The sequence below is a fragment of the Dermacentor variabilis genome, chromosome 3, assembly GCF_050947875.1.
Source record: "Dermacentor variabilis isolate Ectoservices chromosome 3, ASM5094787v1, whole genome shotgun sequence".
Taxonomy (NCBI): Eukaryota; Metazoa; Arthropoda; class Arachnida; order Ixodida; family Ixodidae; genus Dermacentor; species Dermacentor variabilis.
Window position 1 is genome coordinate 136,741,416 of NC_134570.1, and position 27,656 is coordinate 136,769,071.

Genomic DNA, 27,656 nt, shown 5'->3' on the forward strand with positions numbered 1-27,656 from the left:
TCGTCTACCGCTCGCGCCGCCGGCCCAAGCATACAGCCGAATCGCGCCAATGTGACGACATAATCCTCTATACGCTAGACGGCTCTTGCATTCCCCGAGTCCCGAATATACGCATCCTAGGCATGCATATAACAGCCAACGGGTCAAACATAGAAGCTATTCGCAAAATCGAAGGCAAGGTTACAGCGGCTACCCGCCTGATCAAACGCATTACAAACAAGCACACGGGCATGAAGGAGGACAGTGTCATGCGCCTCATACACTCTTTCGCAATCAGTCACATCACTTATGTGGCTGCCTTCCACAACTGGAATGTCACTGAAAGGGAGAAAATCAACACCCTTATACGCAAGACTTACAAGACCGCCCTTGGCCTACCGGAGTCCACAAGCACTGCTCGTCTGCTACAGCTGGGGGTATACAACACGCTTGAGGAAATCGTGGATGCGGAAAGAACCTCTCAACTCGAACGCATGTCTCTGACAGCGACGGGCCGGTACATCCTGCAGAAACTCGGCTTGAACTACCACGTCCAACACGGTCAGAAACAGGTCATTCCACCTGACCTCAGCGACACGCTGATTGTCGCCCCTATACCTCGAAACATGCACCCCGAATTTAATCGGGGCAGATGCCAGGCCCGTGCCAAGGCACTGCTGCGCTACTTGGGTGGAAAGAGGACTACACGCTTTGTAGACGCCGCAGAATACACACGAGAAGACCGGTTCACGGCGGTTGTCGTAGACGTTAGCTCCAGGCTTACGCATGCGTGTAGTGTCGCAACGGAATACTCCGAAACAGCAGAAGAGGTAGCGATTGCGCTTGCGCTTACCGACCCACTCTGCGAGGTAGTGTTGATCGACTCACAATCCGCAGTTCGCAACTGCGCACGGGGGCGCATTTCCTCCGAAGCGCTCCAGATTCTAAGGAAAGCTGGTCGACAGCACTTCGATAACACCGCCATCATATGGTTTCCAGCGCACTTCGCCACCCCCACCGATGAGGGCCTCATTAACTTGAACGAGGTAGCACACCGCTCTGCGCGAGAACTGACCCGCCGCGCAGAATCGGGGACCGCCTCTTCAAATTCGGAACTGCTGGCTCAAAACACGCGAGAACGCCTGGTCAGGTACAATGACATCACCAAGCACTACCAGCTAGGCAGGCGGTTGCGGCCCCCACCTCACCCCATGCTGAAACGTCGCCAGGCAGTCATCTGGCGACAATTGCAAACACAAACGTTCCCCAGTCTGGTGCAATTGCAGCACATTTTCCCCGCGCAATACCCGACTGCTCTTTGCAAATTATGTCTGGAAACTAGAGCGACGCTGTCACACATGTTGTGGGAGTGTCGGGTTACATCAGCTACAATGGCAGTAGCTCCGGAGGCTCTTGCGTCGAAGTGGGCCGCCGCTCTGCGCAGCTCCAACCTCAAGACACAAGAGTGGGCTGTCCAGCAAGCCCGAGAGGCGGCGACGAGGCAAGGCCTCGAAGTCCCCTCATGGGAGACCTGAGCCCGGGTCATCAAATTTGCCGGATTCAGAATAAAGTTGTTTCCATCCATCCATTGATCATCATGATATCCTTGATCATGACTGGATTCCAAGGGACGGGAAGCGTAGCAGGGGGCGGCAGGTTAGGTGGGCGGATGAGATTAAGAAGTGTGCAGGGACGACATGGCCACAATTATTACATGACAGGAGAGTTGGAGACGTATGGGAGAGGCCTTTGCCCTGCAGTGGGTGTAACCAGGCTGCTGCTGCTGCTGCTGCTGCTGCTGCTGCTGATGATGATGATGATGTTGATACCATGTGTAGCTGTTAACATCCGCAGCTGTTGACGTGTTGAGCGACGTCGGCGGCAAGGCGTCGCCGGTAATCAGACCTGCTGTAAACTCGAACAAGCTTTACAAGACACTGCTGTGTGAGAAGCTTTCCAGAGACGCAAACTAAATGTTCGCCGATATAGCATGAGAGGTTATGGAAAAAGCAAAAAAAAATAACGCTGCTATGGAAGTTCTATATCGTTATAGTAAGTAATAGGACTCGTTGCAAAAGAATGAAGGAAAGGTCAGGAGGCAGTTCTAACGTAACCGATGAAATGGCACCTTGAAGGCTTCCAACAATACTAAATTACCGATTACAAACAAAAATTACATATTGTATTTTTGGCTTCCGCCGTGGAACCAAAAACAAAGCTTGCATTGCCCGTTTGTTTGCGCATAGCTTCGAAAGCTAGAGCACTTTTCTGACTTCTGATAATTTGCGAAACTTTGTTTATTATACGGATAACAGTAAAAAAATGTAAAAGTGGGTTGTTGCGAAATATTGGTAAGTTCCGATAATCTAAAACAAGCAAAAATTTCTTTTCGAATGCGAATACGATTAGCTAGTGCTTAATATTCGATTGATATTTGAAATCTGGATTATTTGCCAATAGCTTCTTGCGCGTTTTTCTGAAGTGCTGCTCTTTCACCATTGTTATTTCTTCTGTGCTTCCTTTTGATTGGTTTCTGTTTTATGCGCTGTCACGTTAGCATCGGTAATTCTTATTTCTCGTGATATGATCTTGGCACAATGTCACTCATGACGGTATTATGCTGCCATGCTACGCTTAATTGCAGATATGTATATGTATTACATATTGCATTTTGCGTTTCTCAGTATAACTATCGTCGCTGTAGTAAGTCAATATTGTGGCAATAGAGGAGCGAAGAAAAAAAATTGGAGGCTTATCAAGGTTAAGCACAGTGGCTGCGAAGCATCCACTGGGCTTAACCTTAGCGTATCCTTAGCGTTTGGAGGCATCTTGACCGCATACACGCACGGCGCAAAGACGCTGGCGCGGTTGCGGGCACAGAGACTGACACGACGGCGGGCGCGCGCCACTTCATCCCTGGCGTGACGTCACATATCACGTGATGCAGCGATGGTGGCGCCGCCGCCGCGTCGCGCGCAACGGCGCGAACCGAAGCGTGGAGGCCTCCGCCGGGCGACGTCCGACGGCGCGATATGAGGCCCCATCTGCAGCCGGTGTGACGTCATCACGTGACGTCACATCATGTGATCTTACTTTAGGGTCAATGGTGGCCACCGCCGGGAGGCGACTGACGGCGCGATATGAGGCCCCATCTGCAGCCGGTGTGACGTCATCACGTGACGTCATGTCACGTGACCTACTTGAAGGTCACTTGAAGGCCAATGGTGGCCACCGCCGGGAGGCGACCGACGGCGCGATATGAGGCCCCATCTGCAGCCTGTGTGACTTCATCACGTGACGTCATGTCACGCGACCCCACTTCAGGGTCAATGGTGGCCACCACCGGGCGTCGCGCGAAGGCCCGAAACCTACGTTAATATGCTTCGCATAAAAGTTGGAGGACGCTTAAGCTTCGCCTTCAAGAGTGGAACGCGAAAGCGTTCCCGTCGACCCGCCAAGGGGTGTAAGACAATGGGCTACGGCGCAGCGACTACGCGCCCCGCATAGGACGCGGTGAGCGTCGAGCAACGCAGCGTTCGGCGCGACAACGAAATGTGCGCCTGAGCAAGCGACGCACGCCTGAGCCTTAGAAACAGCTCGTTTCTAAGGCAACACCGCGTTCACTAGAGGCGCTTTCATACCGTTTTGAAGCATCGAACTCGTGGCTCAGTGCCAATTGATCTCGCATCCGGTTTGCCTGCAATATCTTTTAGCATCGCTTATCGCCTCTAATACACTTTGGCGATCTGTACAAAAGATATGCAAGCACTTTAACATGGGACGATTCAAGCTTATAACCATTGATTTTTTCGTTACTTATTAGAGATACACAGAAAGGCTCTAAATAAATTGCAAAGAGCAGCGGTGACGATGGACAACCTTGCCTCACTGATGATCTGAGTTTAATGTTCTCAGTTAGTGTCTTATTCAGCATGATGTTTGCTATGCAGTCATTCTATATCGTTTTTAGACCCTCGAGTATAACTGTGCCTGTCTTAACGTGTTCAAGGATACAAAAAAGAGCTTCATGCGACACACGGTCAATTGGGACAAGAGCATCGGATTTTGGCACGGAAGTTGGGACAACACACCATCTGTCTTTGCGAATTTACAATGGACCGTGTCTCCTTCGAAATATTTGGGGGTGCCGCTTGAGCACTACGAGAGTGCCGCGCAGTACTGGGAGGAAGAGACCTCGCGCGTAAAAGAGAAAACCGGAGGATGGCAGGGTCGTGATTTGTCAATGTTTGCAAGGGCAACTGTTTGTAATTTGTTTTTAATTGTCAAAATGTGGTATGTCCTCCAATTTTTGTCGATGACCCGTGTGAATGTAGAGAAAATACACAGAGTATTTGCTGTTTTTATCTGGGGTTCTTATTGGGAAAGGGTCAGCCGTACCAACTTGTTTCGTCCTGTTCGAGATGGTGGTCTTGGATTGTCGCATTTGTTCTTACGACAGATTGTTTCTCGTTTTGTCTTCTTACGAGATCAAAGTGATTCATTCTTGCGTACTATGATCCAGATCCGTTTGAAAAGCGTTTTGCCTGAATTTATTGTGTCTAGTGCACAGCCTGTGCACTATCGGCTTAAAGGCTACTTGCGAGAGGTAGTCGACTCCCTGCGAATATTAAAAGCTCGGTTTTCCCTTCAGTACCTGAGCACAGTAACAAGAAAGAAACTTGACAAGGATTTAGTTGAAGTTATGATGCCAGTGCCATTGTACTGAATGAAATACTATGGAGGCCCAGGACAAAATGTTTTAAAAAGAGTTAAAAGGATGCCAGTGAAAGCAAGCGTTAAGTCGTTCTTCTTTAAATTGCATACATCTACCCTTCCGGTCAAAACATGGATAGCCGACAAAAGAATATTTGTACCATGGACGACAAATTGTGCGCTATGTAACAAGCCGCAGACCATTGAGCAAGCTTTCATTGAGTGCTGGGATGCAATTTTTTATTGGGACGTCTTGCAAAGAACTCTTAAAAAGGAACTGCCGATAACAGCACAGGGTATACGTTTCCTGCCGGTAGACAGCCATCAGGGCTTTCCGTACGACATGATAATGCTCCTGGGCCTCCATAGTCTTCGGAAGACACGGATGGCGGTAACGCACGCGGATGTGAATGCGCGCTCAGCACGAGAAAATTTTGTTGAAAGCATTATTTTCATACGTGAGATATATCGTGTACAGGCACATCCGCCTGACTGGTTGGGTATTCTTGATGAATTACTGAATTTCAAGAAATTTTAGCTTGTCACGTTGGCCCAAGTAGGCCAACGCGTTTTTATGTACGTATGTCATTTTGTGAATAAAGAAAAAAAACTCGTGGCTCAGTTGTAACGTCTCCCTCTCACACTCCGGAGACCCTGGTTCGATTCCCACCCAGCGCATCTTGCAAGTTGTTTTTTATTCGTGAAGTGCCTGCTGGGATTTATCGCTCACGGCCAACGCCGCCGACACCGACGCCGAGGACACCGGCTTTTCTGCGACACGAGCTCCTTAACGCTGTCGCGTTAAAACATATGATGCTTTGCTAATAGGTCCTGTGAGCTAAACTGCTTAGAATGCTGGCGCTAAGTTATGCCAGACCGGCAGCCTAGCACAATATTATCTTGAACCGCGTGTTCAAGAGAATATTACCACAGACAAAAACCAAAGGGACAGCGATGGATCACATTTTGTTTATTGATGGTGACATAAAGCTCCTCTTTTTACTTTGTTCAGTTCATGGTGCTCACTGCTACCCCTTCCTACCCCGCATGGATGATTGCTCTTTTTTTCTATTTCCTATGTTGTTTGATCATTTGTATATTAGACCTGTAGTCACATGCCTGTGCTTATCCTCGGCTAACCTCTCGAGCTATAATGAGAATCTCTTTTACCAGCGCGCACATATTTACACATACTCATTGCTATGTGGTTTCCTTGTCACGCATTCTTGAAATTCGTAAGTCAGGTTACAGTGACCGGGCATTGTGGTTGGAATAAACTAAGATGGCAGTGTGGAGGTAAAGAGACCGCCGCCCTAGGCTAGCAATGTGGCATAACGCACCAATGACCTTCTGAGCAGTTTATTCACAGGAGCGAAAAGCAAAATATCCCAACTCTTTTTTTCACTAGGCGTACACAGATCAGAGCCAAGTTGTATAAAACGGTATCTCTTTTCTTCGTCTCACAGTTGTAACCTTTAAACCTGCTTTTAAATCCACAAGCGCCTAACGTTAGTTAGCTGACATATTCAGACAAAGTAACGAACAATTTTTTATTAAAATAAATACTAAGCTAACGTAAACTTGTGGCCCCTGAGATTTAAAGTTCCAGCAATGAGGCAAAGCTAGTTTTATAATAGTGCTTGAGGTAATCATTTGACGAAGTCACGCTGGCCTCGCGGTGCTTGCAGAGCTAGGATTTGGCGAGCCAGAGAAGGATGTTGCTTGTCGCTCGAGATAACTTGCAGGTTAGGTCGGGGTTGTATGCCCTAACAGTGCTCAACATAATGGTTGGTCTCGCAACAAAAGCCGATATTGTACAACAGTCAGCGTGAAATATTTTCTTACTACCACAAATGTGATAATTTTTGGCGCTTTTATATTTTAACAGACGTAGTAGTCGCAACCTATACTGCTATGCATAACATTACAGCCTGGTGAATAGTATTCTGAATAGATGTAGCAGAAATAATTTCTAAGAGAATTTTTGAGAATTCTTGTGAGAAGCTTTAAGAAAGCACCTCGAAGGACAGGAATGAAAGTAATAATTTCACGTAACATTATTTTCGGCGTAAGTACGGAGGAGAGTATAAATTATTTAAATGTAGAAAATCTGCAACTGGGCCCGTATTCACAAAAAGCTCTTTCGCGGAAAGCGTTCGTGCCAGCCAATAGTGATGTAGGACATATCATTAGCGAATGCAATCAACCAATTAAGAACAGCACTTACGAGCGAAAAGCTTTGTGAATTCGCTCCCTGGTTTCTAGGGCACAAATTATCTAAGTCAGTCTTAATCTACAGGGAGCATTTGTGTTTACTCATTCCCGCAGGCACCTGGTTCGTTTTTACGGCATTCTTTAGGCTTGTTAATCAGCAGTCGTCACGTCATGGAGCACGCAGAAGCCTTATAACATTGATTATTGCGGTTGCTCATCTTTTGTTGCAAGCAAGGTCGTCTAGTGTGCGCTTAATTTGTGCTGGAGCCTCGACACGCTTTGCGTAGCTCCTGTAGAGTGCGGTACAGTAGGGTGGAGTGCGACCAATATGCTACAGCAATGATTAAGGTCAGCTTCACAGGTAGTGTTCAGAACGTAAGACCTTAAACACTTCGTGAAGCTTCCGTCGAAGGCCGGTCTGAAATCGACTGCGTGCTCTTGTGTGGATGAAAACCCTAGGCGACTGGAAGGATTGTCCGTAATAATTTGTACATATGCTGTCGAAGCACTGATGCATAAGCGCCACTCATGGTGAGATAATCTGGTTGCAATTGATATTAGTCGAACATAATTACCGAAATAACACGCACTCATGACCATCTAACGTTATTTGAGACATTGTTCAAACAGCCTATACGTCGGATCGGGAAACGGACAACCCGAGAGGAGCTTTATATCGTGACCGCTATTGTCAATTGAAAATTATGTTGGCATGTCTACCACAGCGCATATTTGGCGCTTTTTTTTTGAAGAACTACTTGGGATACTGGAGGCTAGCTTCAAGAATACTTGCGGTGAAAGTAATATTATTCCACACATTTAAATCTGTCACCCTGTCCCATACCTGGCAAACGTTCAGTTATCAATGCAGACGGTGCATGGCGCTGCTAGTAGAAGAATTCTAATGGAAATGTTTAATAGTGCGTAAAAAAACTGTGCATCAAATTGAGCGAATTCCCATAGGCGCTCAAAATAGTTAAAACTTCACGTGGCGTGGTGCGCCATCGCGTGGCTTCGTTAGAAAACTTGAATTTTCGAACAATTAGTATCTAGAGTCAGTAAAAAAGCACAAAACCATGTTGGTCGCAGGCGCTACTGCCGTCAAATCCAAGTACCGTGGTGTTGGCTCGATGTTCCGGAAATACTGCACTTTTCCTCAATCATTACGGCACGGCATGCTTCTGAAAATCATACCACATTAAGCGATCACAGAAAACAGAGTTCTGTTCATAATTATTACAGCGCAATATACGAACACTCAGAGGAGACATTACATGACATGATCATGCACTGTCCTTTCGTGTCTCCAATTCGTCTTAAGTTTTTGCGCTGTAGTAATAATAGGTCGATTGCAACTCGCCCGATGCCCCGTTCTCCTAAAGTAGTACTGACCGATTGGCTTCACATCTGGATCAATGTCTTCACGGCAAAGCCACTTGTTGTCGGTCAAGCTCATGACGCGTGGGCACAACACCTTCGCGCATGGATCGGGAATATCTGCACAAAAAGAATAAATAAGATATGGTGATATGGCAAATGGAAGGGCTAATAAACCTGATTATTTGTTTGTAACAATTAGGGCGTGAGTAAGCACCTAATGACTTACAATAGAGAGGTACATAAAGCGACAAAGTTTGTTTAAAAATTGTTTACAGTAATTTTAGCATACGCTAAAGATGATCAAGGCAAAAGCCTGCGCGCTAACGAGACATTCATTAAATTAATTTCACATTCTCATTCGAATGCGTTGTTGCTACCTGTCATTGGTTTTCTCTTTACTAGTTCTTTCCTTGTTCTTATTTTCGGTCTGCCTAGACATCGCCACTGGTTCTGCTTGGTTAATTGCACGTTGAAACGGTCGTTGCAATTCTATGAAGATCATTAGGACACACAGGCCGGTTCACCAAATGAATTTTCTTCATTTGAACAATTTAATCGGTGGAGGTAGGTGTATAGGCTTGTATACAGGGCGTTTCAGCGGCCACTTTCAAAAATTTTTAAAAGTTGCCTGTGGCAGCTAGCACAATTCTAATTAATGAGCTGGTCTACTTGAAGAGGCGGACATTACTTAAAGAGGTAGAAATGCATAATGGAATAATTAGCCAAAAAACGACTATATCAGTTTTTAACTGATTACTTTATGGCCCGTATTGCAGTTTACAAATTATAGCCGTGGAGTTCGCAAGGCGGATCCGCTTGGAAGGAATTCGCAGAATGACACCAGTTTGCTATATAATTTCCCGAACTTTTCGAGAAATGCACTGGCGTTCCACTTAGGTTCTTCATAAAACGTCGTTTTGTGCATTGAATCACAATGGTAACTGGAACGCCAGTGCATTTCTCCGCAAAATTCGGGAATTATTATAGCAAAAGTGGTGTCACTCTGAAAATTCCTACCAAGTGGATCCGCCTTGTGAACTACACGGCTACAATTTGTAAATTGCAACGTGGGCCATAAGAAAATCGGCTAAAAACTTAATTAGTCGATGTTTGTTAACTAGTCGATTATGCATTTGAACCTTTTTGAGCAAGTAATGCCCGCCTCTTCAAATAGACTAGCTCGTGTAATAGAATCGTGCTATCTTTCGCAGACAACCGTTAAACTTTTTTGAAAGTGTTCGCCTGAAACACCCAGTATAAGGTGCCTTCTACTTTCTTGTAGCGCAGGCAGAATAAAAGCGACACAGAAAGGCAAACTCGATAAACACATAGCGCCCACTTTCAACAACACATCTATTTCCAGTTCTCGCAGGCGTACTTGCCCTCCGGAAAACGTCAAGAGACGCGTGCACATTCACCGGCAAATGTGAATAAAACCGTGACAATCAGACGCACACATTTTTGTGTCCACTCTGATTGCTTAGAATGGTGTCCGTTCAACGAGAATAGGGGTAATGGAGCTCTTTTATTCATAAAGAAATTGATGGCTTACAGGCGCATGCACGTGAATTTGGTGCCATAACGCCGAATGGTCATCGGATTTTTCGACCCATGAGCCACCTAAGGCTGTTGATTTAAACAAACAACAAAGGCGGGCGGACCGTAGGGCTCGCTCAGGCTGCTAAACGAAGCATCAGTCAAACCTGCGTGACCTGGGCCGATATTCACAAAACATTCATACACTAAAAGCGTTCGTGCCAACCAACAGTGATGTAGGGCATATTATTACCGAAGGCAATCAGCCAATCAAATGAAGCATTTACGAACGAAATGCTCTGTGAATTCGGCCCCTGGTCTGTTGAGCTAAAAAGAAAAAAAATTATTTCTATCTATATCTATTCCGATGTCCTGACGTCATATCTACGTAACTCTGGACGCAAGCGCAAGGTGGTGACCCGCAGCGTTGTTTCAACAGCTAAATCAAAAGCTATCCATGTTTTCAGGAGATAGCGCTCGTTTCGTTGACAGGCACTCTTTTTTTATTAGCTTGTAGGAAGCAGGGAGCACTCAGAAGTGGCGGACATTTCAGAGTGGCCGAGTTTGCGCAGTGAAAGTAGATAATCGCATGACGAAGGGGGCGCCGGCGTCTGCGATTGGTGCGCTCCCCCTTGTTTAGTTTCCAATGGCTGGTGGAAAATATCAGCGGGGTGCAACCCCTTGGAAGGTTCAAAACGCCGCCAAAACGCACCCTTAGCGAAGAAGGGTTAGTAGTGTTTTCACATAGGTGCCGAAAGCACTAGACAACGTTATACTGTCACGCACTCGGAGGCGTCACTCACCTCCGAGTAGCTAGTACCAGTGCAATTGGCGAGCACCAAGCTTCTTTTCCGAAATTTCATTTCGGAACATGGCTGTCTCTGGCTATTCCGCAAGAGATTCAGTTTTCTTCGGCATATTATTGCATCATGACTGCGTCACTTTAGCGTGGTGAGTTTTCGCGGCTTTGTGACGTCCTGTGACAGACAGGCGAAATTTGCGCAGCCCGAAAACGTTTGCGCATCCCCACGAATAATCTAAAAAAAAAGGGTAGAATGGGAAATAATTATTTTCCTTTTGTTCGGTCTAATCGTGCACAGCCAATGTGTACGCGTGATATCAGATGGGGCATTTTCGCTGTTGTGGTGATGTGCCGAGAAAACGGCGAAGTGGGTGCGGCACCCAAAAAATGTGGACCAATCGTGGGGTGCTAATGGTAGAAATGTAATAGAAACAGCTTGGAAGAACGTGACGTTAGAGCAATCCTGATCCTACCCCTCTCGCTGCAGAGCCCTCTTGAGCGGTCATTTGAAGCGGCACACTTCTAAAGCGGAGCTTTCCTTTTCTTACTTTTTTTTGCGAACCCTCTCAGACTTCCCCAACCGTGGTGGCTGGCTGGCTGCCTTTCCGCATAGCTCGCGCCAAGGAGGTTGTCGTTTCTGTCCTTACATGTGTCTAGCCTGCTGGCTTTCTTGTCTTGCGGAATCACTCAGTGATAAAATAAATAATACCTAAATATCCTCATTGGAACAAATATACGTCACCAAGAGCGCAATAAGCTTATCGAAGCCAATCATTAAAACCTTTCAATGACTACTTTCGTTACTATTAGGCCGCCATCGAACGTATTCTTCTATCTTGTCAACCCCTACTACTTCTTTCAGATGATTGCCACGTTCCGGTGATGATGATAATGTTTATACTATGACAGGAGCAAGCAACAAGGGTTTGACCATGAAGAGGGTTCTACATTTAAAATAAATAAGAATATACCAGCAAATACGAGGCAACGTGACTTGTCACGTTTCAAAGCCAGGATGCTCGAGCGCTCATGAACGCGTGGCAGTTTCCTCGACGCGAAGAACGCAGGAATGAATTAGGTGAAACTTTAGCACGTTATTAACCGCTTCGCGAAAGCTACCCTTGACATATATTCCAAAATGTGCCTTGAATTTGCATGATTTTGTTACTTCTGGAGAGAGTAACGCCAGCCAAACGTTCTGCAGACCTTCGTAAATTAGTTTAAACACTGAAACTCAAAAACTGCAATCACGTTGCATGCTTATATATATATATATATATATATATATATATATATATATATATATATATATAGAGAGAGAGAGAGAGAGAGAGAGAGAGAGACAGAATACTACTGAGCGCAGTGTCTACACAAAGTGAGCTAGTCAAAATAAATAATTAGTAATGCTGATAAAACCATATTCTAGAAATTTCAGAACTTGCAACGACTGGATATGTGCAAATTGCTTTATTAGGAGCATACATAGTATCTTTTCGAGCGCAGCTCTTAGGCGCCCGTTGCTGTGTTTAACGTCGGCGTCGGCGTTCCGAGAGAACGAGTAGAGCGAAAGATGAAAGATGCGAGGAAGAAAGCGAAGGAGCAGAGTGCAGCGGAACCATGAGGCGGAAAGCGGAGGAGGAGAATATGACAAAAGGGGGAGAAGCAAAGCACAGTACGGCAACGATGGCTAAGAGATGACGCCTGAGTAACGCGCGTCGTCTGGGACGTGCGTATGCGGCGAGTGCTGGGAATTGCGCCCACGCGTCACCCACGCGATGGCTCTCCCGATCTTCAGATTAGCGAGGCAGATGCGACACACTTCGCTCCATTTGCAACGTGCCGCACGAGACCGACTCCGCGACAGCCAGTATATAGCGAAATTAAAGCACCTATAGCGCTGCGCTCAAATTTCGCATTAAATATTTCGTAACCGTCGCTGCATTTTTTTTTTACTTAAAAGAGCTGTAAACCAGTTTTCTTTGAAGCTCCAAAACTTGTTGGGGTGAGTACGGTGCCTCCCAGAAACATATTGGAGAAACTATTTTTCAATGACACTCAGCAGAAGCGTAGGTACGATAGGTGCGATATTTACTTTTCCTGTACCCCTCAACGTCGTTCATTAAAGAATGAGTGGGGCAATGCAGGTGGCGGTGCCCCACCTATGGCAGTGCGGCGAGAACGGCGACAAGGCATGTTGCGGCCCCTCTCGGAGGCCGTGGCATTTACGCTGGGCAGCACTGCAGACGCATCTCTGCTCGAGTGTTAAGCACATGTAGAGGCGGAATGCGCCCTGGTGCTCGTGTGCCCCTGTCTGGCGGCGTAGATCGGCTTTGTGCTGCCCGGAGAGTATGTAGATTCACATTGCACGTGTTGACGATAATGTTTGGCGTTTAATGGCGCAAGGGCCAGACGTGAGAAAAGATCGCCATCACACGTGATGATGTGTAGTCAATGATTTCCCAATGAAGCTGAAAATTCAGCGATAATTTTAGGTATTACATGGCTGTACAAAGGGCTAAAAATCTGTCGCTCTAACTGCCGAAAAGTATCTAGCAAATAATATAATGACAATGTCTGGTGTCCCTATGAGCATTAGTATTTCATTAAGAATAGATGGTGCAATAACATGTCAGTGATAGTTGCGCCAGTGCTCCATGAAGGCCCTTTAAGGGAAGGGTTGATAGGCACTTGTTTCAAACATCCTTGCTCAATGATATTTTGGATCTTTGTTTCTGCTGAAAAGTTCGAAACTGTTTTCACGTTAAAGGGCCCCTCAGGTCTCGTCATTTTGAGCTGACAACTGCTATGCATACAACGCGCTATAGCAATCCTCTCTGCTAAATATTTCATCACTACCCGCCGCGGAAAAAGCTGAAATTTCAAACCAAACGCCGTTTGCCGTTCTCCCCGCCGGCCCGACGCTCCCAGCCGGAGAGTTGACGCATATCGCAAAAGGGCGCCTAGAAACATGCAACTGCTGCAGAAACATTCAAGGCAACATCTGTTATTTGCCTACTCTGTTGCTTCAATAGACGAATTAAAGTTTAGATAAATAATAAAAAGCACAAACCGAATTTCTGCCTGTTTTTGTTTTACTTGGCACCGAAGAAAGAGAATTGCACTTCCGTTTCGTCTGCTTGCTCCCACGTCGTGCAGTCGCGCACGCAGACAACGAAACTGTCATTATTTACCGTGGTCCAGCGCGCGATCATGCTGTGTGATCCGCTTGTGTCTGCCTCAGTTTTCGCGCAGCACTGACTTATGTTGCTGGTCAGGTGATCTCGTGTAGTGCGCGCAACATCGTGCGCTCTGCGAAACGAGACAAACGCAACAGCTCGCTGTCGACACCGTCAGCGGAAGTGCGCCGCGCAACAAAAAAGCGCGAAAAAAAAGGAAGTCAGTACCCGTGACGTATTCGTCACGATGCGATCGGCGAGCTCCGGTAAGGGAGAATGCACGGAAGGAATTTCGATTGCGGAAGCTAGGCGGGGCCGCGGAAAAAGTGCCTCTCTTGGCAGTGGCGCATGGCTCCTGAAATCATGGGTGCCCGGAACTGAACTATTTCTATCTCGACTATCACTAAACCAAATTGAAAAGGCTTTACATATGAACGCTCCTTAGAGGACATGCCGCAAATTCCAGAGAATAACCAGAATTTGTTATGTGGCCTGGTGAGGGGCCTTTTAAACAACAGTTCATTGCTCAGAAAAAATGCTAAGTGCAGAGGGATGTGTTCGAAATTGGAGGAAACAAAAAACGTTTTCCTCTCTGCCTACATAACAGGGCATTCGAAAGGAACACGAGCAGCTCTTAGACGGACAGAAAGACAGACAAAAAACTTTATTGAAATTCTCGGTTTATACGTGCTAAAACCAAGTACAATTTCATTGTGAGGCTTGCAGTAGTGGAGGACTCCGAATTAGGTTTTCCCACGAAGGGATGTTTACCGGGCCCAAATGCACGCAACACGGGCGTTTTTGCATCAGGCCCCCATCAAAATGCGACCGCCGCGGACGGTATTTGATGCCGCAACATCGTGCGTGGCAGCGCGAAACCATCGCCGCGAAGGCACCGCGGCGGGTTCGCAGTATTGTGACACCTACATGTCGGATGATTTGTTCGAGTGAGGAGGTACGAGTGAGCACCGTAAATGTGTCCTGTTCTTTATCTACAAGCAAGCACTCGGTTAATAATATTCCTAACTTCTTTTGAGCAAGTGTAACTGATTCGATTCTTTCGAACTTCTTTTGAGCAAGTGTAACTGATTCGATTCTTTCGATTATTCGATTCGATTCTAACTTATTCGATCTCACTGTCTTTGTCAGTGCTTCCTCAGCTCATGACGGAGGAAAGACTTTGTGGCTGTCGCAGGGATGGCGATATCTGCGTCTGTGTAGCTAAAATTTCGGTAGCACCTACATTGCCTTTTATACCTCTACTGCCAGGCCCCTATCACATGACAATCACTTGATTGTGCATGGACGTGGAGCACAACAAGCTGTGGAGTTTATTAAATACGGAGTTCTGATGCTTTGGTAAATTAATTGGGGTCTGACTACATTCAGTGATTCTCTGAACGCACTAGCCATGGTAAGATTCGTTAGCCTTATATGTTTAACAGCCGAGAATATCACATATGTGTCAGCTGTAAAAAACACTTCTTGGAGGAATTTAGTGCACCGCATATTTAAAACGACGAGTCGAGGGCTTCATAAACCCCGCCAGTAGAAGACTCGGAAGCATCTGTATAGAATTCGGCGCAGGCGTATTTCTGAGAGATATATATATAACTTTATTATGTCCCTGATAGGGTTCAGGGGTGTCAGGGGTCGGGAGACTAACCCCCTTCCTCAGACGGCGGCCAGTCCTTGCTTTCTGGCGGCGTCTTCGGCCATCTTAACGGCTCAGAACTGCTCCTCTGGGTCCAAACTGAGCAGCAGTCTCCCACTGCTCGGCCGTAGTTATGATGGCTGTGTTAGTGCGGTAGGTGTTGGTGGGTGAGCTTTTATCGTCATCGATAATTTGGCGCTTGAGCTGAATCAGAATATCTTGAGCAGAAAGTTTCAGGCAGAAGCCAACCATGATATTCGTGAAGATGTCGTGGTCGTTCATATGTCTGTGTGAGCGTGTGAGGATGACATGTTCGAAGACCTTTCCGACACATGAAGTAAGGGAAATATGGGGCTCTATAACGTAAAACTATTCCAATATGTTTTTATTCCAATCTCCTGACGTGAAATTTGCGTAACTGCCGACGCAAGCACCGGGCGGTCATCCGCAGGGTTGTCTGAACGGACCAATCAAGCGCTCTCGTCGTTTATAGGAGGTCGCTTTTGTTTTCTTGAAAAACAGATAACATTTCCTGCACTGAGCAGCTTGTCTTATCTCATTGGCTGACAAGAGGCGAGGAGCATGCTCGAGTGGAGAGGGATTCGATAGGGCCGAGCGACTGCACTGAAAGTCGATAACCGGATGAAGAGTGTGGTGCCGGCCTCTGCGATTGTTCCGCTCCCCCTTACTTAGCTTGGGGTGACTGGTCGAAAATCGCGGTGGCATGCAAAGGAAGCTTAAGAATGACGCTAAAACGCATCCTCAGCAATCAAGAGTTGGCACAATGAGGTCGTAAACATGCCAAAAGTGCTTAAAAACTTTACACGGCCACGCAATAAGTTTTATTATATGCAATTAAACCCATGCTCTCCGGCAGGTGCGAGTAGCCAGCGCCTGAAGGATCGGCGGCAGCCATCTTTTATTCCTTTCGGAACGGGGCAGCCTGCGGCTATCCAGAAGAAAATTCAGTTTTGTTCGGCATACTAATGCACATTCAATGCGTACACGTCACTTTGACGCGGTGAGTTCTTGCGGTTTTCTGACGTCGCGTCAAAGGCAGGTGAAGTGGGTGCAGCCCGAAAACTTTTAACCAATAGGCGGAGGGCTAACAGCGAAAAGGCGTCAAATCAGAAATAACTATTTTTCTTTTTTCTGTCAAATCATGCATAATCAGCGTGTGCACGTCATATCAGATGGGGAGCTATCGCGGTTTTGGTTACGTCGCGTGTCAGACAGGTGAAGTGGGGGTGGTCCAAAAATGTTTTTGACCAATCGGGGAGGGCAGATTGCAGAACTGGAATATAAAAGTTTGGAACAGTTTTACATTATAGCACCCATGGTGGAGGTTTTCGAGTAGGAGTCGCTTCCCTGATTTGTGAATCATTATAATTTTCGCTTCTTTCCATTGTGAGGGGAGGTTTCCAATTTCAAGTAAGCTGTGCGGGCTAGTATAGAATTCTCATCTAGGTTGCGAATCATTTTATTAGTAATGCCATCAAGTCCTGGGGCCGAGTTATGACGGAGTGCGAGGATGGCTTCACGTACTTCTGCTGCTTGTGTAGGCAGGGTCGTTAGCGGTGCCAGTGTATTCTGGAGCGGGTGTACTAGGCTGAGGTCCCTACGTATCGGTCAATCAGCTCTTGAAGAACTTGTTCGTCCGTGCCCGGATTGGTGTGAATAATGTTTTGGAAATTGTGATGTTGTGTGTTCTTGCTTTTGGCCGGATTGAGGATGCAATGGAGAGTATTCCACGTTTTGGGCAGGCTTGGTTGCCTCTCCATGCTGTCGCATGTGCTGTGTCAATTTTGACGAGTAATGTGTGCATAGTTTTCGATGTGAAGGGTGAGAGCACTAATACGTTTCCTGAGCGTTTGGTTGAGCTTGTTGTGTTTGTGTCTGCGTTGCAGACTGGCGAGGGCTTTCCACATATGCAGTAACTTGCTATCCGTCTCCTGCACTTTGGCCCTCCTCAGGCACCAGTTTAGTGGCTTGGCACGCATCTTGAGCCAAGGATGCGACCCAATTTTGGAAGGGGAGTTGGGTGCCGGAAACATAAGTGAGGGCTCTGGCCTGCCGGTAAGCGTCTCAGTTCGTTATGCAGAGTTGACGGCCCTTCGGCTATCGCGGGCCCGCTTTAACTGTTGTTTGGATTAAATTGTAGTCGCTGCCCAAGTTGTCTTATGTGTTGATCCAATGTGCTTTTGGAATTTGTTTTGCGAATGTCAAGTCCGGAGTTGTTTCCCATACGAGTGGGAAAAGTTGGATCCGTGACAAGAGTAAGACCTCGATTCTGTCCGTCAAGCCATAGTTGTCCTCCCTTTCGGCGGTTCATTGGGTATCCCCATGCCACGGCAGGAGTTTTTAGGTCCTCTACAATAAACAAGGGGGCTCCCCTGGCTACTTGCTCCGCTATGGTAAAAGGTCTTAGAAACCTACGTTGTTGTTTGGGCTCCTGTACACATTGAGGATGAAGAGGCTCTGTTGCCCGCGCCTTGCAGACACAATGATCTTCAGGAAAATGTGGGCTGCTGTATCAATGCCTGTGCGATGCTGTATAACCTGAATGTTTCGCTTAACTAGTGTGGTTACTTGGGGCCTGCGGTTCTCATGGCAAACAGCGGTGTATTCTGCGTATCCCGAGAGCTTAGCGGGTTCTCCGGTCTGTTGAAATGCAATAACATCGGGGGAAGCATTTGGTTAGAGAGAGGTAATGCATTGCTCTAAGCGTGCTCGTTTGCGCTGGAAGCCCCGGCAGTTCCACTGCCCTATGCAGTAGGTAACACGTTCGGGATTACTCGCAGCAATCTTTGTCGGGACGCGAGTTCGGCTTCTTTAGAGGACCTCCTCTGGGATGGAGTAAGGTGTTTTCCAATTCTGTCAAATGTTTGTTTTGATTTTGAGCCAGAGTCGCGACCACGTCTTGAAGCCCTTTGCGCGTGTCGTCCATTTTTTCCTGTCGCAGCTGTTCTCTTGCCGCAAAGGCTTGCTCAATTCTGGGCAGTAGTAGCGTTGCGAGTTTTGCAGTAAGGAAGGTGTCCATTGCGCGTTCAAGAGCCTTTGAAATGGAGGCGTCGAGCAATGTGGTAAGCTTACAGTCTAATGCTTCCTTGAGGTTGCCTTCTATCCGCTGTTGCAGCAGAGTGAGGGCTTCACAGTTGACATTTCCTTCTGAAGTATATGCTGGTACTGCCGCTTTTGAGATTGGTTTGAGCGCTTTGCGTTTGTGAGGGGTTGGCTGTTGGGTGGTTTGCGGGCAATCTATTGCAGGGGAAAAAAGGATGTCTGCATTTGATGATAAGTATTTGGGTTGTGTGTCTGCAAGTTGCGATTTGAGCTTAGCGTTTTCTGTCTAAGAAGTCTTGTATCTCAGCAAGTAAGGATCTAAGCTCCTGCATGAAGCTATGCATGGTAGCGTCACCAACTGTGCTCACTGGGGTTGCTATAGGTTCTGTGGTGTGACCTCTGTGGGAGACAATGCTGGCCCAGCTTACCTTGAGGGTGCGTCTCGCACTTTATTTGTGGTCGTTCTAAGGCTTGCGTTTCCTTGCTGCTGCGTCAATGTTGAATCCGCTGCGCTCCTGTAGTGACTGCGTCCCTGTTACTGGCTGCCACCTCGAGAGCGACTGCGTCTACGAGACCGACTGTGTCCTTGCGTGTTGCTGCGTTCGGGAGCCTGCGGTTGGCAGAGCTGAGTCTCCACGTGCAGACGTCAATGGCCCTCTCCTGGTCCGCTCCTTGCTGTTCCAGTCGTAGGCGTTCCTGTTGTCGTTGGAGTAGGATGTGTGATGTCTGGACGCGGCGATGGCAGGCCTTATCACCAGTCGGGTGGTCTTTGCCGCAGAGCTCGCGGCAAGGGTGATAGGTGTGATCAGTCGGCGGATTTATTTTGTCACAGCTCTTACATTTATTCTGGGTTGGAGTGGGGTATACATCGGCCCTGTAGCCGACGGTACCCCAGATGACGCAGACCTCGATGCGCTTCTTATGTAGATAGCATTTATATTCTGCTCCGTGGTAGTAGACATGACACGGTACTTGCTTTCCGTCGAATACGATGAGCACCGAATTAGTATGGCCCATGGGTCGGGCCTTCAGAATCGTAGGGTTCTTCTTGTAAACGAGACTGTTGGTAATGTCTTCTTCCGTGTCATATGAAGGGATGTTATGTATAACTCCTTTGGCTGTGTCCTCCGGCGTTTGTGGCGTATGCTGACGCTGCGTAGCTGACTGCTCCGATGGGGAGACTGCGGATGCGGCAGTATTTTTCGGTGTTAGACATGATTGGCGGGCTAACTACAATGACGTTATTATCCGTGCATGAGCGGTAAATGTCGTCCTCTGCGTCTTTGGTTGTAATGCCCGTGATCTGTAGTATCGATTCGCGTATTTGGGCGTCTCCTAGTGTAGACGCATTGAAACCGTCTCTTCGGCGAATGACGACCTTGATGTCGTTCTTCGGAAGTCGTGGTTGCCGTGGTGCGCGCGGGCGTGGTGCGGACTGCTGGGTACTCTCGGTGCGTGCACTTGCTCTTGCACGGAGGGATCCGTGTATGAGTAGGGATGATGTCTGCGTAGTCTGTCGTTGCTTACGGTAGCTGACAAGCCACCTTGCTTCAGCGGTAACTTCTTCGGGGGCTATTTCGGTGCCTTCAACATCTGCTACCTTCATGACGAGGGGAGGGGCTGCGATTACTTGATCTCACGGGGATGCGAGTCGTTGGGCGAAGCGCTCGTGAGCTGGGATTGCGACAGCGACGCGGTGCACCTTCGTAGCTGTGGCGCACCTGTTTCTCGACCAGATGGAGATGCTGAGGATCTCGTTAGGGTTAGCAATCTTGTGGTCGTAGAAACCCTTGTTCTGGGTCCCTGGCGTTGGGACTGGTCTTGATCGGTAGCTGACCATTTCCGGAAACTGATTCCGACGTCAGTTTGGTTCCCGCTGTGGTTGCTTGGCCACAACAGTTTGAAATATACGGAGCCCATACGAGGCGCGTGCACATTCGAAAAAAATGCGAGTATATTTATATCTCAGGCGCATGCTATGATATTGTTACGGTGCATCTGGACAGGAACATGCGTGCAAGAGGGAGAGGAAGAGGAAGTGGTTGATAGTCTCCTGGAGTGGTGACCTTTATACCAGCCTGTGGGATTACCAACTTGTCCAAATGCTCCGTAACAATATTTACATAAAGGAGATATCAGATTCGATGATCTTCCATTCCCAAGGCGGGGGTGGACGAGTGGGAGCCATTAGGATATTTTCTAAAAGCGGGACACCTGCATCTTCCGCCACTGCTCCCGTACGTTTCTTCAAAGGACCCCTAATAGCTGGACGGCTACCAAACAGACCGAAAGAGGACATCTCGCGAATACTTGTATAACATGGAAGCTGTTCATATTGTTACGTAGGAAGACACCGATGAAAAGCTATTTACAAGTATATTTTCAAGGCAATACGCTGCGCTTGGCCAAGAGGCAACAGCCCGCGCTAGCTTCTAATCGTCGTCGTCGTCTTCACACTGCTCGCCTTTCGTGATCGCACATATTGTGCCGTAGCACTACCCCCGGCGGCAAAAGCGCCGACCCGGAGCGACTAAAGATCGGACTCGGAAGCAGTGTACTAGGCCTTGAGCCTACTGAAGTGTACGACATCACTAGATGCCAGAGGAGAGGACGAGGTTGAACCCACAGGAGCAATTTCGTAAGTCACAGGCGTCACCTGGCGCAGCACGCGGTAGGGCCCTGTGTATCGCGAAAGGAGCTTCTCGGAAAGTCCGACGTGACGAGTGGGCGACCACAGGAGTACGAGCGCACCAGGCGAAAACTGTACATCACGATGGCGGGCGTTGTACTGGCACTGCTGAGTGGTTTGTGAGGCCGTCAGTCGAGCACGGGCAAGCTGGCATGCATGGTCGGCGAGGGCGATGGCGTCGCGCGCATACTCGCTTGTTGAGACCGCAGCAGGAGGAAGTGCCGTGTCTAAGGGCAAGGTAGGTTCACGACCGTATAGTAGATAAAAGGGAAAAAATCCAGCGGTATCGTGCCGGGAAGAATTGTACGCAAATGTTACGTAAGGAAGGGCAATGTCCCAGTCGTGGTGGTCCTTGGAAACGTACTTGGCCAGCATATCGGTAAGAGTACGGTTTAACCGCTCTGTCAGGCCATTTGTTTTAGGATGGTATGAGGTAGTCAGTTTGTGTTGAATGGAGCAGGAACGCACAATGTCAGCGATAACTTTCGAGAGAAAGTTTCGACCACGGTCAGTAAGGAGCTGTCGCGGGGCGCCATGAAGCAAGATAATGCCACGCAAGAGAAAGTCCGCGACGTCAGTGGCGCAACTGGTAGGGAGAGCCCGAGTGATAGCGTATCGGGTGGCGTAATCAGTCGCGACGGCTACCCATTTGTTCCCAGAGGATGACGTGGGAAAGGGACCGAGCAGGTCTAATTCAACACGAAAGAACGGTTCCACAGGGACGGTGATCGGCTGGAGATGACCGGCAGGTAGCACCTGAGGTATTTTCCGACGCTGGCAGGGATCACAGGCAGCAACATAGCGTCGAACGGAGCGAGCGAGACCAGGCCAATAGAAGCGGCGGCGGACGCGGTCGTACGTGCGGGTTACCCCAAGATGTCCTGCAGTGGGTGCGTCATGCATCTCAAAGAGCACAGTCTGTCGTAGCTGTTTTGGCACAAGAAGGTCAGAGCCGTCAGGGAGGAAGTTCCTTTAATACAGAATGCCGCCCTGGAGGACATATCGGCGAACGGATGCGTCGGTAGGTGTAGAACGCAGACGCTCTATAAGTGCTCGCAGCGATAGGTCTCGGTACTGCTCATCGGCGATGTTAGCGAAGGCAGACACAGAGAAAATGCCGTTGGCGCTACTACTGTCGGCGTCGTCAGGCTCGTCAACCGGGTAGCGAGACAGGCAGTCAGCGTCCTTGTGTAGTCGGCCAGATTTATAGGTGACAGTATACGAATATTCTTGGAGGCGTAAGGCCAAGCGACCAAGTCGTCTTGTAGGATCTTTCAGTGAGCATAACCAGCAAAGCGCGTGATGGTCTGTGACAACGGAAAAGGATCGGCCATATAAGTATGGGCTGAATTTCGCAACCGCCCAAACTAGGGCCAGACACTCACGCTCAGTGATGGAATAGTTGCGCTCCGCGGGTGAGAGGAGCCTGCTGGCGTAAGCGATAACCCGGTCGTGGCCACGCTGGCGTTGTGCCAGTACCGCGCCAATTCCGTGACCGCTGGCATCAGTACGGACTTCGGTAGGCGCAGAAGGATCGAAATGGGCCAGAACGGGAGGCGTTGTGAGAATGTCGATTAGATGTGAGAATGCAGAGGCCTCGTTATCGCCCCACTGGAAAGGGGCGTCTTTTTTCAAAAGCTCGGTTAGTGGTCGTGCTATGGCGGCGAAATTTCTCACAACACGGCGGAAGTACGAACCAAGGCCGATGAAGCTGCGCACATCCTTGACACACTTCGGAACAGGGAAGTGCGCAACAGCATGGATCTTGCCTGGGTCCGGTTGCACTCCGTTCGCGTCAACGAGATGTCCAAGGACGGTAATCTGGCGACGGCCGAATTGGCACTTGGATGCGTTGAGTTGCAGACCGGCTCGACGAAAAACGTCCAGGACTGCTGAGAGGCGCTCAAGGTGCGTAGCGAACGTTGGGGAGAATACGATAACGTCGTCCAGGTAGCACAGACACGTGGACCATTTGAATCCGTGAAGAAGGAAGTCCATCATGCGTTCAAAAGTGGCAGGGGCGTTACATAGACCGAACGGCATCACTTTGAATTGATAAAGACCGTCGGGTGTGACAAAAGCAGTCTTCTCGCGGTCGAGATCGTCCACGGCAATCTGCCAGTAGCCGGAGCGAAGGTTAATAGAGGAGAAATAGCGAGCACCGTGGAGGCAGTCAAGGGCGTCTTCAATCCGAGGTAGGGGATATACGTCCTTTTTGGTAACCCTATTAAGGTGCCGATGATCCACGCAAAAGCGCCATGAGCCATCCTTCTTTTTGGCCAATACTACAGGTGACGCCCATGGACTATATGATGGTTCAATAATGTTCTTGGCAAGCATTTTGCGAACTTCTGCGTGAATAACTTGACGCTCAGCTGGTGACACTCGATACGGGCGGCGATGAATAGGAGTGGCATCGCCGGTATTATTGCGATGTTTGACAGCTGTAGCTTGGGCCAAAGGACGATCGTTAAAGTAAAAAAATATTGTGGTAGGAAAACAGAACGCGGTAGAGTTCACGAGCGTGCTCGGACGGCAAGTCGGGGGCAATCATTTTCTGGAAGTCAGCGAGGTACAATTTGCCGACTGCGATGGTAGAGGAGTATCGGATGAAGTGTCGTCAACTGCAATGGATGCTACTGAGTGATCCTCGAATGAGCAAAGGTGGGCCAGAGACATCCCACGTGGCAGCACTTGTGTCGTCAAGCCAAAGTTCACCACTGGCAGGCAGACGCAATTCGCCGTGATAGATAAAACTGTATGAGGTACTGTGAACCCGTGTGTAAGGAGGACGTCTTGCATAGGAGCCGCGATGTAGTGACCGTCGGGGACTGGTGGGGATGACACTAGGTCAACGTAGGTCAGTGCCGAAGGTGGCAAGCGAACGAAGTCGGCGGAACTGAGGCGACTGGGTTGTGGTTCAGCAGGATCGAGAACAGGCAGGTCAAGGCGGAGAGTACTGGCGGAACAATCGATGAGAGCAGAACGTGCGGAGAGGAAGTCTAAGCCGAGGATGATGCCGTGGGGACAGTGGGCGATGACTGTGAATAGCACGATTGTTGAGCGATCGGCGAAGGAGACGCGGGCGGTACACATACCAATAACGGGGGCTGTTCCGCCATGGGAGACACGGACAACAGGCGTCGTGGCGGGCGTGATAATTTTCTTGAGCCGGTTACGAAGGTCAGCGCTCATTACGGACAAATGCGCCCCAGTGTCTATGAGTGCAGACACAGAAACACCGTCGACTTACACGTCAAGAAGGTTCAGATGAGTGGGCAACGTCAGTAGAGGATTTGGCGGCGTAGGGAGCAATGCAGCGTCACCTCGAGGCGCTGCATCGTCTAGTTTTCCGGCTGGGAGCGGCGTCCGAAAGGAGTCGGCGAATAGGAGCGACGGGGCTGGGGAGAGCGAGATTGTCGTCGTTGGGGCGAAGGCGAACGAGAATAGGGGCGGTTCGTTGCAGGAGAATCAGTGGCGGCATTATCGGTGCGTGCGGCATAGGGACGAGAAGGGCCACCTGGGGAGCGAGAGTAGGCAGTGTAAGGAGACTGGTTCGGGGAACTCCAGCGACTGCGACAGTGCCGAGAAATGTGCCCGATTCGATGGCAGTAGAAACAAATGGGCTTGTCGTCAGCAGTGCGCCATTCAGATGGGTTGCGGAAACGTGGTGGGTAAGAAGATGCGGGACGGGGCGGAATGGAAGAAGCCGGGCGGGTATCAGGGCGATGGGCCGAGCAGATGGTGTGAAGACCCATGTTTTCGAACTCCTGGCGGACAACTGCCTGGATCAGTGAGACCGTGACTGCAGATGTGTTGGTGGGACTGGAGTCGAAGGCAGCCGGTTAGGCGGCCGCGATCTCACGCCGGACGATCCTGGTAACATCAGCAGTGTTGTTCGGACGAGGAGCGTCGGCACAGGAAGATGTCGCTGGGGTGTTGGGCAGACGGGCAAACTTCTGGTCAATACGTCGGCTTTTGGCGAGTTCCAGGCGGCGGCACTCTTTTATAACAGCATCCACCGTCGCTACGTTGTTGCACACGAGCAAGTTGAAAGCGTCATCGGCAATGTCTTTGAGGATATGGGAGACTTTGTCTGACTCAGTCATGTGGGTGTCAACTTTGCGGCACAAAGCCAAGACGTCCTGCATGTACGGGACATAGGGCTCTGTTGACGTCTGCACACGGCCGGAAAGCGCCTTTTGCGCGGCAAGTTGGTGACCGTAGGGGTTGGCGAACAAGTCTCGAAGCTGTGTCTTAAGTGAATCCCAACTTGTGAGCTCATCTTCGTGCGTGCGATACCAAACTCTAGGTGTGCCACCGAGGAAAAAGACGACGTTGGCGAGCATAACAGTAGGGTCCCACCGGTTATTGCGGCTGACGTGTTCATACAGGCTGATGCAGTCATCGACGTCTTCCCCATCTTTGCCTGAGAATACGCCAGGATCACGGGGAGCGGGGAGAGTGATGTAGGTAGTCGAAGTGGCAGCAGGTGTCGGAGCCGGCGGAGTCGGGTTGTCGTCGCCGGGAGCCATGAAGGAACGCTCGACGTACCGTCCACTGCGAAGCTCCGTGACGAGGTACAGGGAACGTCCACCTCCACCAGATATGTTACGTAGGAAGACACCAACGAAAAGCTATTTACAAGTATATTTACAAGGCAATACGCTGCGCTTGGCCAAGAGGCAACAGCCCGCGCTAGCTTCTAATCGTCGTCGTCGTCTTCACACTGCTCGCCTTTCGTGATCGCACATATTGTGCCGTAGCAATATTTTTTAACCATCAGGGCATAGGATAAGTTAAAATTGGTCCTTTGAAGATGTACAGACCATTCGTTGGAATCCACGTGCAAGCTTTCTATAGGGCCAGTCCTGAAGGCACCTGCAGCAAGGCGGGTATCCAATTGGCGTACGAAATCTGGCCACTTTAAAACACTAGGTGCAGCAGAGTTATACTCTATGGCTCTTTATTCACGGCGTGACCGTATGCGACTTTTGTACCCGCTCAAAAGATATCTCCTGTCACTGCGTCATGATGTTCGCGAAAAGAGCTCCGCTATATTCATTGTCTTCAGGCATTTCGCTTTCACATATTTAATATAGGGAATAAAGGTTAACTTAGAGTCTAAAATGACACCTAAATATTTATATTCATGGTCCACAGATAACCGTTCTCCATGAAGATAAAGAACGAGGTCTGGCAGTACAGCTTTCTTATACGAGAGAAGGACACATAATTTTTCGTAGATTTGCTTTGAATACATTCCAGTGGGCTTACTTAGGCAATTTAGTAAGCCCAATCTGTACTTGTTACTGCCACATGGCTAAATTACAAGATTTGTAAGCGATTGGCCCATCATCCACATCTAAAGAATAAAACAACGTACATGTTATGAGAGTATGTAGAGATTTGATTTTTACAGCTAAGGGAGTGTAGCGTAGCACACCATTAACTGGTGCAATAGTATTCTGAGCAAATAGACGAGATAGGGCATTACCAATTCTAACAGGGAAAGCGTGGTTCGATACGTAGCTTAGGGTGACCTTCATCAAATCGCCTGTGATTCCCATTCCAGAAAGGTAACGCAGAATACTGAAACGCTAGGTTGCGTCGTATGCTTTGTCCATATGAATAAACATGTACCAGAAGGACTGTTTGTGCACAAAGGCATTGCGAATATTCGCCACGAGGCAAACAATGCGATCAGCTGTGGATCTGCCTTCTCTGAACTATACTGTAGGGGGAATAACATTTTGTTACTTTCAAGAAAATCAACGAGGCACCGGTAAACCATTTTGTCAAACAGTTTACACAGGCAGCTTGTGAAATCTATAGGCGTATAACTACTGGCTGAAGTCCGGTGTTGCCTATCTTTGCAAATCTGAATGAGTATTCCTTTCTTCATGTGGGCGGAATGTACGCAGCAGAAAATATGGCGTTAAAATGTGACCGTGCTGCTTTTCGGGATTGATGGCTTAAGCGTCGAACAGTGTCGTAAACTATTATGTCATTTCCTAGGGTTTACTTGTTGCAACAAATAAATGTATATGTTACTTACCCACTTTTTTCTGTGATACTTCGGTCTTGAGGGTACAATAAAACAAATAAAAATAGAGTTGAATGCACGATAGTATGGTTCATTTCTTGTTCCTCTCCGATCCACAAATTATCGCTCTGCTTGTCACCGGTATCTGAACAAGTATCCTATTAACGAGATCAACCTGAAATATTCTCAATGTGGGATCCTGAAAAAGCTGGCCTGGTCTTCGATAGTAGCTCCCCCAGTATTTGTTTCAAGATTTCTTTTTATCTCTGTAAGAGCTTTCCCTTTTGGCACAGCGGCGCGTTCGTCAACTTCAAACTTTATTTTCTTGAAGACCATGAGGTTCTCTGCATGTAGATTGAGAGTCGCGAAGGTGACTCCCAGCTCAATTTTCATTTCTGCATGCT

The 27,656-nt window shown here is 48.4% G+C and overlaps 1 protein-coding gene across 1 annotated transcript in view; it reads right to left on the minus strand.

Annotated features, from left to right (window-relative positions):
* LOC142574214 (uncharacterized) overlaps positions 1-27,656 on the minus strand; it is a 121,699-nt gene that overhangs the window by 43,701 nt on the left and 50,342 nt on the right. The window contains exon 4 of the mRNA XM_075683363.1: positions 8,299-8,403. Within this exon, the coding sequence (XP_075539478.1) occupies positions 8,299-8,403 (105 nt within the window). The remainder of the gene's footprint in view (positions 1-8,298; positions 8,404-27,656) is intronic.